Genomic DNA, 13,903 nt, shown 5'->3' on the forward strand with positions numbered 1-13,903 from the left:
AGAAGTTATGCATGAATTACTAGCAGTTTGCAATAAAGGTCCAGCTGGGTGTTACCAGTTGTGGTGGGGGGGGGGGGGGGAGGGTTGCCTGCACAGTCTGACACTATATCCAATCATGGCTGCCAATGACTGTGCAGGGACCCCCCCCCCCCCCCCCCTTCTTCCCCTACCATCTTGTGAGCAAAATAAAGCATGTTGAGAATTTTTGAAAAGTGGGTCTGCACTATGTTAATACTTCTTTGAGGGTTTTTTGGCAGGATCGACCCTGACCAGCCCGTGGGTTTAAAGACACAGACGCTGCAGCAGTGGAAGGTGGAGATTAGCGAAGCGGCGCACGAACAACTAACTTATCTGTGTCACCTCTGAGACTGTTTGATAAAAGTGCGGACCCTGCACTCTTTGTTTTTATTCTGTGTTGGTCCCATGTTCATATGTGCCCGCATTGCTGAGAAAAATTATGTTTTAATATATGCAAATGAGCCTCTAGGTGTAACGGTAACGCCCCCGTTGCTCCTAGAGGCTCATTTGCATATATTAAAATATCATAAGGACAAATCTGCTGACAGATGCCCTTTAAGGGGTTGTCCTGCCATATATATTGATGACCCATCATCAGGATAGGTTATCAAAATATGATCGGTGGGGGTCCGACACCTGGAACCCCGCCGATCAGCTGTTTGAAGGAGAGGCGGCGCTACCCTTCGTCTCGGAAGTGCAGTGTAATGACAAGTACTCGTTCCATTCACTTTAATGGGGGCAGTACTTATAATTACACTGCACCGCCGCTCCACAGGAGACCAGAAAGCATGGAGCCCCACCTCCTCTTCAGACAGCTGATCGGACCCCCGCTGATCAGATATTGATGACCCATCCTGACCATAGATCATCAGTATATATGGCAGGACAACCCCTTTAAGGCTGCTATCACCAGTAATTCCTAAGTGAGGCGTTTTCCACAGGAGATGAGCTCGTTATTTTATGTGTTCCCCTGTCTCGTATTTCTCCCAATATGTCTCTTAGGATAGCTTCTTGTAACTGTCCTGATGGTAGAGGAGACGCGGTGTCCGCTGTCTGGAGTGACATTCAGGTGGCGTTTCACTTTGTCAGCTGCGTTCAGTGACGAGGCATTTTAGAATTGCGCAACCTTTTTAAAGACAAATATGTTTAGATAAGGAGTTTTATAACATTTCAGAGATGGAAAAATAACCACAGGGGCAGCATTTTATTACTACGGGCAGTCACGGTGCAAAGTCCGAAGCCTCTCTTGTCTACGTTCAGACTGAATTCCAGTCACACTGAAGAAATGCATGAAGTAACTTGTAGATTTGTATCCGTAAGGACTGATCATCAGTAAGTTCTAGTAGGTCGCCTGTTTCTACCTGCCATACATCTCAATGAAAGGCAGCGCTGAGGATCACGGAGTGGCAGATTATGGGCTTGGCCGCGGCTCAGTGATCCTCAGCGCTGCCTCCTATTGAAATGAATGGGAGGAAGAAAGGACGCACGCGCCGGCGGGTTTTCGGCGAGATTTTGTGTGTGGCTATCCTCGCCAAAATTGTGCTATAATGTCAGTTGTGTGAACATCCCCTTAAGGTGGCCCTGCACATGCACACGACCGTATTTATTTTGTGGTCCACGTGCTGTCCGCATCCGTCTGTCCATTCTGCAAATTAAAGAACGTGTCCTATTCTGGTCAGTGGGGCAGATTTACTATTGAGAATGGTTTGCATTACATTTACAATCTGTATTAGGCCTCATGCGCACGACCGTTGTTTTAGTCCGCATCCGAGCCGCAGTTTTTGCGGCTTGGATGCGGACCCATTCACTTCAATGGGGCCGAAAAAGATGCGGACAGCACACGGAGTTGCTCCATTCCATGGTCTGCAAAAAAAATATATAACCTTTCCTATTCGTGTCCGTTTTGCAGGACAAGAATAGGCAGTTATATCAATGGCTGTCCGTGCCGTTCCGCAAATTGTGGAATGCACACGGACGCCATCCATGTTTTGTTGATCCGCAATTTGCGCACCACAAACAATGAGGCCTTACACTCTTTTCTAAGCATTTTATGCCTTGTCTGGTGTGGATTCACGAAAAAATGGGCATGGCCTAAACGGCGCTCTGTGCGCCAAAAATGCGCCAACATATAGGTGGCCTAAAATTAGTCTAAACAGTTTTTTTGGGCGCACAGGCAAGTTTTGGCATAGGAGCGGAATTTTTGTGTAAATCTAGCACAGAATTTACAATACTCCAAACTTACTAAGGTCCATGCGCCTAGAATAGTAAATTTAACTACTATTAAGACCGCGATTCGTATTCTTAGACGGTGCAAAGTACGACACTATTAGTAAATCTGGCACAATGAGCCCACCAAAAAATGCGAACGGCACACGAACAATATCTGTATTTTGCTGATCTGCAGTTAGCGGACTGCAATATACATATGGTCGTGTGCATGAAGCCTTACGTGAACATCGGCCAACTATCTGTTGTGCATTGGAGTCTCCCGACAGCAGATGTCGCAAGAAAAACGGATTTTAACATGTCCAATCCTACTCTTTTACTGGGGATAAGCCGCCACCAGCGCGTTCCCTTCTCCTCTTTGAGAACAAATGTCTTTTCTGACGAGCATGCATGTGTTTTTGGGGTACATCTATCTAAAGCAGGGATGCTCAACCTGCGGCCCTTTAGCTGTTGTAAAACTACAACTCCCATCATGCCCTGCCGTAGGCTTTCCGGGGATGCTGGGAGTTGTAGTTTTGCACAGGTGACAATTTATTGACGGTGGAGCACAGCCTTCAGTATCGTAATGTCACCACGTTGCACTTCCATTTGCCACCAACTACCCCCATCTTCCGCACTATTTATAGTCTATAGCTAGAATCCTTACATATGTCTATACCTGGTACTTTAGGTCAACCCCATCCATGCAATAGGTCGCACCCCTCCAATGGCACATTGATGGTTAATCCAAAGGATAGGAAATCAATGGCTATCGCTGGAAGCCCTGTTATATAAGATGAAGAGCCGCTGCAAAGTAAGAAATTGCGCTAAAGTGACTACAGCGAAAGTCCTTGGACTGTCCTTGAGGATAGCAGTTTCTAATTGCATGCTGCCTATGATGGCTCCATCTGTATAGTAGACCTGGTCCTCGGTTATCATAAGTACTATTATTCTTCCATCACAGGTATTGTACAGATGAGATGTTGCTGCGTGAGATGATGTCGAATCCCCTGTTGTCCAGCTACGGAGTTATAATCATCGATGACATTTACGAGCGCTCTGTGCCTACTGACGTCCTCCTGGCTTTCCTCCGAGACATCCTTTTAGCCAGACCTGAACTAAAGGTTGTAATTATCACCCCTCCCGAACTGTCCGGTAAAATGGTCTCTTACTACGGAAATGTTCCTCTCGTTGAGGTGGAAAGCACATATTCAGCAGAAGTCGTATACACCTCGGCAATTCAAAGGGACTATTTCCATGCGGCTTTGAGACTCCTTTTCGAAATCCACCACACACAAGAGAAAGGGGACATTGTTGTCTTTTTGGCCTGTGAGCAAGTAAGTGGGTGTGGGTGGGTTCTGGGCCATTTCTATGCGTTTGATCATTTACAGGAAGGAAAAAAAATTGATGGAACTTGGAACTTTTTCCTATATTATTTTTTTGCTGCTGCTTTCTCTGTAGTTATTGGGGTGGGAGGATTGGGCATACAGTTTGGATTTTTATCTTTTTCTTTATTGTGAGTAACTTCTTCCTTGTAAAGTTTGCTTTCCGTGACTTTTTTAAAGCAAGCTCTGCAGGTTTTAAATGGATGGTCCAGAGCAAACCTAAAATTTGACCGTATGTGACACAGGTAGAGTTAACATCCATGGTGCTCTCCACTCTGGACCTCATTTCTTTCTAGATGACCACCACCAACTAGGAAAGCCTAAGACATGACCTCCTCTACCTCATGGACCTGCACCGATGATGTAGGCCCTGTGTCCATCGGAGGACAGGGGGGACAGTGTCTTAGACTTTTCTACAATGCTGTGCATGGGAGATGTCAGAGACGGTGATGGTCATCTTGAAGATTCAGATGGGGAACCAGAAGGGAGAAGCAGAATCTGAGGGCACCAGGTACTGTATGTTGACCATACATGTGCCATTTGGACTGGAGGGTGGCTTTCATGCTATAGAACAGTGAATGGCGAACCTTTTACAGTCCGAGTGCCCAAACTGCAACCCAGAACCCACTTATTTATCGCAAAGTGCCAACACTGCAAGTTAACCTGAATACTAAATTCAGTGCACTGCCTGTGCTGTTTATAGTGCACCCTGTGCTGGTGAATGACAGGAAAGGTCTAAGGCGTATTGGTACACCATAGACTTTTTCCAGGGTGCGGGTGCCCACAGAGAGGGGTCTGAGTGCCACTTTTGGCACCTGTGCCATGGGTTCGCCACCACTGCTATAGAAGATATTAAATTGTATATCCTTTGGATCCATATAGTTGTGGTCTCATTTCTTTTTCCAGCATTCAATTCTGAACCGTTTATAGATGTTGTCTCATGAACTTATGGCCTATTAGGGCGTATGGATATCATAAGTCAAAGGGCATCTGTCAGCAGTTTTGTACCTATGACACTGGCTGACCTGTTACATGTGCACTTGGCAGCTGAAGGCAGTCTGTGTAGGTGCCATGTTCATATGTGCCTGCATTGCTGAGAAAAATTATGTTTTAATATATGCAAATGAGCCTCCAGGAGCTCTGTCTTTGTAGCCAAAACAATAACGGTAAGGTCAGAATTTCACCGCAGATCCACCGTCTACAGCAAAATATGCACCTGTGTCTATGGCAGTTTTTCAGCAGATTGAGTTGCGGATTCACTATGGAATTCCTTCTCCACATTGCAGCTTTAAGCCACATTCACACGTCAGCGTCCCACATACAGTACAGACCAAAAGTTTGGACACACCTTCTCATTCAAAGAGTTTTCTTTATTTTCATGACTATGAAAATTGTAGATTCACACTGAAGGCATCAAAACTATGAATTAACACATGTGGAATTATATACATAACGAAAAAGTGTGAAACAACTGAAAATATGTCATATTCTAGGTTCTTCAAAGTAGCCACCTTTTGCTTTGATTACTGCTTTGCACACTCTTGGCATTCTCTTAAAGAGCTTCAAGAGGTAGTCACCTGAAATGGTCATCCAACAGTCTTGAAGGAGTTCCCAGAGATGCTTAGCACTTGTTGGCCCTTTTGCCTTCACTCTGCGGTCCAGCTCGCCCCAAACCATCTCGATTGGGTTCAGGTCCGGTGACTGTGGAGGCCAGGTCATCTGGTGCAGCACCCAATCACTCTCCTTCATGGTCAAATAGCCCTTACACAGCCTGGAGGTGTGTTTGGGGTCATTGTCCTGTTGAAAAATAAATGATGGTCCAACTAAACGCAAACCGGATGGAATAGCTTGCCGCTGCAAGATGCTGTGGTTGCCATGCTGGTTCAGTATGCCTTCAATTTTGAATAAATCCCCAACAGTGTCACCAGCAAAGCACCCCCACACCATCACACCTCCTCCTCCATGCTTCACGGTGGGAACCAGGCATGTAGAGTCCATCCGTTCACCTTTTCTGCGTCGCACAAAGACACTGTGGTTGGAACCAAAGATCTCAAATTTGGACTTATCAGACCAAAGCACAGATTTCCACTGGTCTAATGTCCATTCCTTGTGTTCTTTAGCCCAAACAAGTCTCTTCTGCTTGTTGCCTGTCCTTAGCAGTGGTTTACTAGCAGATATTCTACCTGATTCACACAGTCTCCTCTTAACAGTTGTTCTAGAGACGTGTAGAACTCTGTGTGGCATTGACCTGGTCTCTAATCTGTGCTGCTGTTAACCTGCGATTTCTGAGGCTGGTGACTCGGATGAACTTATCCTCCGCAGCAGAGATGACTCTTGGTCTTCCTTTCCTGGGGCGGTCCGCATGTGAGCCAGTTTCTTTGTAGCGCTTGATGGTTTTTGTGACTGCACTTGGGGACACTTTCAAAGTTTTCCCAATTTTTCGGACTGACTGACCTTCATTTCTTAAAGTAATGATGGCCACTCGTTTTTCTTTGCTTAGCTGCTTTTTTCTTGCCATAATACAAATTCTAACAGTCTATTCAGTAGGACTATCAGCTGTGTATCCACCTGACTTCACCTCCACAACGCAACTGATGGTCCCAACCCCATTTATAAGGCAAGAAATCCCACTTATTAAACCTGACCGGGCACACCTGTGAAGTGAAAACCATTTCAGGTGACTACCTCTTGAAGCTCATCAAGAGAATGCCAAGAGTGTGCAAAGCAGTAATGAAAACAAAAGGTGGCTACTTTGAAGAACCTAGAATATGACATATTTTCAGTTGTTTCACACTTTTTTGTTATGTATATAATTCCATATGTGTTAATTCATAGTTTTGATGCCTTCAGTGTGAATCTACAATTTTAATAGTCATGAAAATAAAGAAAACTCTTTGAATGAGAAGGTGTGTCCAAACTTTTGGTCTGTACTGTACATATTCTCCACGGACAGGACACATACCCATTAATTTTAATGTGTGAATTCACTCATCAGTTGACCATGGTCCGTGGGTCCGTGTGTTAAGCACAGATGCATGCTCTATTTTGTCTGGGTTCATGGATGACACACGGACAGCCCAAAAAACGGACACACGGACCACACACACCACACACAGATCCTTTACGGAGGCATCACTGGCCACCTTTTCACAGATTTAAACACAGACGTGCGAATGAGGGCTTTAGACAGTGTGCAAAGTCTCCTTAAAAAGACCAGCTGTGTATGGAGACTTATTGGCAATGCTGAATTGAAAAATAATTTGCCAAGAGGTATCTCCCAAGGAAAGAGAACCATCTCACTAGCGCCATCTTGTGGAAGTGGCTCCCTACGAGTCAAAATTGGACTTTTTAACAAGCCTTGGAACATGACAATTTTCCCTTGTCATGTCCCACGGCTTGTTAAAAATTTTCCTTCCAGATAATTGCCCCATGTATATGGTTCCACCAATTCCCTGACTAAAGTCTGTATTACACTGGCCGATGCAGATAATCGCTAAGAAGCATTCGCATGAACACTCATTAGTAATCATCTTGCAGTGTGATACTGCCACAGATTTACAGATGAACGAGAATCGGGCAATCAAAATCTTTTGACATGTTAAAAAATTATCGTTTGCAGGCGAGAGATCGTCCCCACTATACAGCATGAGGACGAGCGATGGCATAGTGAACGCTGCTTCCCATCCAGCGGAGGAGATCAGTGCATTTAATAGCAGCCGTCTCCTCCACTAGTGAGCAGACGATTGCCGGGAGGGAACGCTTCCCTCTACGACATCAGGCTGTGTAATACAGTCTAAATAAGCCTTCACCTGTAGTCCCAATGTACCAAAAACGTTTAACTGATACGGGTAATTATTCTGACACTCAAATGGGTTGTCTGCAACCAGCTATAACTGTGCAGTTTCGCTGCAGTGCCTCCGCAGGTGAACTGAAGCATTACAGTTTGTTTTTTTTTGTTTGTTTTTGGCATTTCTTTGTAGCACTCTCTGCCTGAGTGAAGGCCCCCATCTGTTAAAGGGGTTCTCCAGGCTTTTAATATTGATGACCTATCCTCAGGATATGTCATCGGTATCAGATCGGGGAAGGTCCAACACCTCGCACCCCCGCCAATCAACTGTATGAGGAGATGGCGTGTGCGCATGCTGTCTCCCGTCTCTCTTCCTGCTGCTATGTCTATGTACGCGCACGTCCGTCTCCTCATACAGCTGATCGGCGGGGGTGCAGGACCCCGCCGATCTGATATTGATGACCTATCCTGAAGATAGGTCCATCAATATTAAAAGCCTGGAGAACCCCTTTAACTTAAGACCCCCTATTAGGACATTTGAAAATGCTATCCCATCATTTACCTCAGAGTGTGGGAAGGGATGACTGCCCTGAACCTCAGCGTTTGTCCAGACAAATTGTAGGACACTTTTTTTCTTTCTTTTTTTTTGAATACTAATTAATATATTTAATTATTTTAAGGAAATAAAGCAGGCCTATGAAATGATCCACCAGGAGGCCATGTACATAAATCCTAAACTAGGCGAACTGCTTCCAGTCCCGCTCTATCCCCATCAAAGCCTTCCGCAGTACTTGCCGTATGAGGGGCTGGATTACGGAGGTAAAGACCACAGGAGGAAAGTGGTGCTGACGACCAGTCTTGGCGAGTCCCTCATCTGGATGAGCAACATTCACTTTGTCATTGATGTCGGAGTGGAGCGGAGAAAGGTAAATCCCACCGTTCATTCAGTCCTGCTTTATAAAGGCTTTACTGTGTGCCTGGTTCATACGTGTCTGCCGGTGGGGCTGCCAAATTCTCGCAATGCTGTGTTCAGCTTCCAAACTTGGCTTGTGTTTTATTTTTTTTGTCATAAAATAGCTATTAATGCAGATGGATGTCTTCTTTATGGTCAGTGTAATGCAACCCATGTTCTACCATGTGGATGGACAAATCTGTAATTCCTGGTGGTCTTAAAGGGGTTGTCCAGTTTCAGGAGGAAACCAAAGACTAGATTGTGACTTACCTGAAAGCTTCCATGCTGCCGCTCCTGTTCTCCTAGCCAGGCTCTGTTTACCCGGCTGCAGCGGTGGCATCATGTCAACAACTTGTGACCGCTGCAGCCAATCACTGGCCTCAGCAGTGCACCAAAGAGGTGAGTGGTCACATGTGGACTGGTTAAACAGAGCCCTGCCGGGAGAACCGGACCGACGGTGCAGGATTTGTTGGGTAAGTAACTGCGACGGACCGCCTGCCACCCGACTGGGTACCTCCGCCAATCGATGCTTCCTAGTGCTCACTGGGTACTTCCAAGCACTCCACTGGACACCATCAGCACTGCAGTCCCCACTTCCAGCGTTACAGCTTGGCTGGGGTCTCGCTGTTGACCACCCACCTTGGGCCCAAGACCAGGATCCAGCTTCCAGTGGGTAGAACCGTGTTGTAATCCCAGGGAAGTATAATACCGATAGCAATCCCCAGAGTAAATATAGCTGTTCCCCCCCCCCCCCCACACACACACACACATGAGATGAGACTCTATGTTAAGGGTGAAACAAATCAAGAACGGCCTTTATTGAAGACCAACTCAGTATATATACAGTCGTGGCCAAAAGTTTTGAGAATGACACAAATATTAGTTTTCACAAAGTTTGCTGCTAAACTGCTTTTAGATCTTTGTTTCAGTTGTTTCTGTGATGTAGTGAAATATAATTACACGCACTTCATACATTTCAAAGGCTTTTATCGACAATTACATGACATTTATGCAAAGAGTCAGTATTTGCAGTGTTGGCCCTTCTTTTTCAGGACCTCTGCAATCCGACTGGGCATGCTCTCAATCAACTTCTGGGCCAATTCCTGACTGATAGCAACCCATTCTTTCATTATCACTTCTTGGAGTTTGTCAGAATTTAGTGGGTTGTTGTTTGTCCACCCGCCTCTTTGAATTGGATTGACCACAAGTTCTCAATGGGATTAAGATCTGGGGAGTTTCCAGGCCATGGACCCAAAATGTCAACGTTTTGGTCCCCGAGCCACTTAGTTATCACTTTTGCCTTATGGCACGGTGCTCCATCGTGCTGGAAAATGCATTGTTCTTCACCAAACTGTTGTTGGATTGTTGGAAGAAGTTGCTGTTGGAGGGTGTTTTGGTCCCATTCTTTATTCATGGCTGTGTTTTTGGGCAAAATTGTGAGTGAGCCTACTCCCTTGGATGAGAAGCAACCCCACACATGAATGGTCTCAGGATGCTTTACTGTTGGCATGACACAGGACTGATGGTAGCGCTCACCTTTTCTTCTCTGGACAAGCCTTTTTCCTGATGCCCCAAACAATCGGAAAGAGGCTTCATCTGAGAATATGACTTTGCCCCAGTCCTCAGCAGTCCATTCACCATATTTTCTGCAGAAGATCAATCTGTCCCTGATGGGGTTTTTTGGAGAGAAGTGGCTTCTTTGCTGCCCTTCTTGACACCAGGCCATCTTCCAAAAGTCTTCACCTCACTGTGCGTCCAGAATTAATTTTGGCTCATTGAAATACTGCAAGCCCACTATTCGTTCAAGGGTCAGAGCTCAGTTTTTTTTCCCCAAAATGAGCTCCAAATCCCTAGCGCCAGTTCACACAACCATCATCACCTTAGGAAATACTCGTTGCTGGATCGGAGGAGGGGGGGGGGGGATTTAAGGTGAGTAGTGTGTGTGTGTTTTTTAATAACCTTTCTTGCGGTTAGTTTAATTTCTTTAAGTCTCGCACAAGCCCTTTAACAGCAGAACGTCGAATGGCAAGATGTAGTTGTATCATCCGCGCGCGCTCCACGCTTCAGTGTATACCTGACAAACACTAGATAAAAGATGGTGCTTCTGTCTTTTATATCTGTCCTAAACCAGAAATAAATTCAAAGCCTCCATTCCTGGCAGGGAACATCGCAGAGGAAGGCGAAGGCTCGTCTCTGATCTTAACATTCAATCAGCTCAACGCGCGCCATTACTATGGCCGCGCGGTCGGCGGTGTATTTAAGTAGAATGATTTATATGGCAGGCAATCAAACGACAAGCTTTCTCCTGGAGGATGATGGGTCTGTCTACTGCCTCCGACCTGTGTGTTTACCGGACTGACAGCAGCGATCACTTAGGACCTGCAAAACGCTATGTGGAAACATCATGAAACGCTGCGCAGCCGCCTCTACCAAATAACTGTGACACTAATGAGCGCAGAGGAGCATGGAGCCACAGGACACTAACGGCCAAGAGACTGACGCTCTGTATGTAGCCGAGCCGGGCTTGTGTTTTAAAACATCTCACGGAAAACCATTAGATGAGGTCTTGTTAATTTTACATTAGAAATCGAGTGCGGACCTTGCCGTCTTCGCGTCCTGGGGTAATCACTTCAGGTTAAACGTATAGAAGTACATACAGCCCTGCGGTGTATTCCTGGTAATTCTGACTCCCTGTACAGTTGGCTGTATGAAACATCTTTTCATGTAATTTTGCGGTTTATAATTCCTCAGTTACTACTCCTGGAAGTGTATAAATAAACAGCTACAGTATGCGTTACCACTCTCCACAGGTGTGCCTGTACACACTTTTGAAGGTCAGCAAGATAGAACAGTGTCAGACTATGTAGAGACACATCCCCAACTGGTATCACCCAGTTGTCAATTTCTTCATTCCTTTCTGGGAGGAATTACAGAGAAACGGTGCAATGCAAAGGTCTAGGAAAAGATGCTCCACATTTGTTATTTTATGAAGAATACAAATATTTACCAAAACAGCTGATGCTTTCGTAGTGTAATCGGGAACAGAGCCGAGGGTCAGAGACAGGAGAAGAACACCAGGTATCAAGGCAGCAATCTGAAAGGCAGGAGCAATATCCAAGGATGAATCAGGAACTATAATGCTGAGAATGAGAGCCAGGACAGAATAGGAACCTCAATCAGCAGGCAAGGCGTGTGTTGTCCATTCATGGGCGTGGGATGTCCTTTAAGTAGTCCGCTGGACCTGACCTTATTGGCAAGTGCCAGGTGAAGAAAGTAGGAGAGCCATGGCTGGGTGCAGGGAGGACACAGCTGATATTGGGTTACGGTCGGCCACAGCACAATTGGGTGAGGTGGGTAACATAATTGTCTGTATGTTGGTCAGTACTGAAAGTCCAAAACTTCTTAAAGGCAGTGTGACACTGAAATATGGGTTAACACCCTAGCTCAAAAAAATAAAGCTGATGCTTTTATCTCCACTCATCAGGTTTTTATTACTGCTTTTCATTGTCGTGATACTTTAATTTTTACATTTCCCCTCCTAGGTTTACAATACCAGAATCCGGGCAGAGTCTCTGATCACGCAGCCAATCAGTAGAATACGAGCTGAGATGAGGAAGCAGGTCCTGGGCACCTGTCCTACAGGTAACAGCCAAAAAGTATTATTTTTACTCTTCTTCTTTTTTTTTTTTTTTGCCAAAATTTGATTGGAAGTTCAGCAAACCAAAGCCAATCTTGTACCTGTTGCTGACATATAGACTAATGTCAGAAGGGTAGCGTAAAGCACACCATGAATTAGTAATGGAGCTGTCTTCTAAATCTGAGCAGTATTACTTAGACATCTTCCTGCTTACAAAGTGGCAGACGATATAGACTTGTATAGATGTCATGGATGTAGCTCTAGTCCCACCTGATGATGTCGGGCCCGCCAGCTAAGGAGGCCCCAGAGGCCTCAGGATACTCCTAGCTGCTGGAATTGCTCTCTGGTTGAATATTAGTGTTGGAGGCTTTCATATTAAATACTAAGAAACCTTCCTCCTGCAGGAAAAGTCTTCTGCCTCTACACCGAGGAGTTTGCCCAAAATGACATGAAAACATTTCTGACTCCAAAAGTGGAGGAGTCAAACTTGACGTCGATGGTTCTGTTACTGAAGAGGATGGACATTGCCGGCCTGGGCCATTATGAATTCATCAACCGACCTGGTAAGTTGTCTCAGAAGATCTGCGTTCCACATTTTTTTCCTTTTTTTGTGTGACATTCAGTGCACACGTCTCCACTGTAAATGAAGGAGGTATAAAATCTGCTCCGTGTCCGGGCTTGACTGCATATGTAAAGTACACGTGCGTTCTCCCCTGAATCTGGCCACAATTCAGACCTTGAGGAGATGCTCTGTGTCCCATTCCTGTCTCCACCCTGAATTCTATTTAATATAGGTGTAGTTGTACGTGAGCTGGATCGGGCATGGTTTGCATAAAACCTTATGTGAAAGCAAAAGCAGACCTGAAGACCAGAACTGCCATCATGTAACATCAGTAGCTGGGTCAACAGCATGTAATGGTGTACCCCAAGGTATATGCAGCAGTACCCACGTGGTACAGTTAGGTTTCCATACGGATTTGCATACGGCAGATCTGTGCATTTTGCGCGGTATGTTTTTTTCCACAGGTACAGCAAGAAATTTTAAAAAGTAAAAAAAAAAAAAAGCTGGAAAACGAACTGATTACTACCACGGATCTGCCTCTGATATTTCAATGCCGAATGCACGAGAATAATGCACCTCCTCATTTTCTGACATGGCGGCATCTCCATTTTTTGTATGTTTGCAGCCCAATTCAAGTGTATGGTCTGTGTTGTCCTTCTGACACCGCACTAAAGGTTCCTTCACACCCCCCGATAATCAGGCCAGTTATCGGGGATGAGCATTTGTAAAAATAATTGGCCAACGATAACCCAACAAACAAGCAAATGCTCGTTCATTGGGTCAGTGTCGGACTAGGGTGCCTAGGGCCCACCAGTAAAATGTATTTTGGGGGCCCAGCGTACGGATACAGTCACATATTACCTGCTCACACAGCAGCAAGATGCTACCAGATGGTTGAATATGGGGGTCCCTGCAGCAACTTTGAGAAGGTAGGTCCTGGGGAGAAGTGGACACTGGTAGCTATCCTCTATACCTAGAAGTCATCTCAGCTCTGATCGTGTCTATAATAATAAACTGGGGAGTTTCTTTAACCCCTTCTACCCCGGGCCAGTTTCCACCCTCCTGCCCAGGCCATTTTTTGCAAATCTGACATGTCACTTTATGTGGTGATAGCTTTGGAACACTTTTATTTATGCAAGCCATTCTGAGATTGTTTTCTTGTGACACATTGTACTTCATGACAGTCATAAATTTGTATCAGGAAGTATTACTTTACTGAGAGAGTAGTGGATGCATGGAATAGCCTTCCTGCAGAAGTGGTAGCTGCAAATACAGTGGAGGAGTTTAAGCATGCATGGGATAGGCATAAGGCCATCCTTCATATAAGATAGGGTCAGGGGCTATCCATAGTATTCAG

At 45.4% G+C, this 13,903-nt stretch overlaps 1 protein-coding gene across 4 annotated transcripts in view; it reads left to right on the forward strand.

Annotated features, from left to right (window-relative positions):
• DHX32 (DEAH-box helicase 32 (putative)) overlaps window positions 1-13,903 on the forward strand; it is a 66,875-nt gene that overhangs the window by 28,723 nt on the left and 24,249 nt on the right. For all 4 annotated transcript variants that reach the window (XM_044297164.1, XM_044297166.1, XM_044297165.1 and 1 more), the window contains 4 exons: window positions 3,188-3,560; window positions 8,076-8,321; window positions 11,890-11,989; window positions 12,389-12,547. In XM_044297164.1, the coding sequence (XP_044153099.1) occupies window positions 3,188-3,560; window positions 8,076-8,321; window positions 11,890-11,989; window positions 12,389-12,547 (878 nt within the window). The remainder of the gene's footprint in view (window positions 1-3,187; window positions 3,561-8,075; window positions 8,322-11,889; window positions 11,990-12,388; window positions 12,548-13,903) is intronic.

Source organism: Bufo gargarizans, chromosome 6 (genome assembly GCF_014858855.1).
Source record: "Bufo gargarizans isolate SCDJY-AF-19 chromosome 6, ASM1485885v1, whole genome shotgun sequence".
Lineage (NCBI taxonomy): Eukaryota > Metazoa > Chordata > Amphibia > Anura > Bufonidae > Bufo > Bufo gargarizans.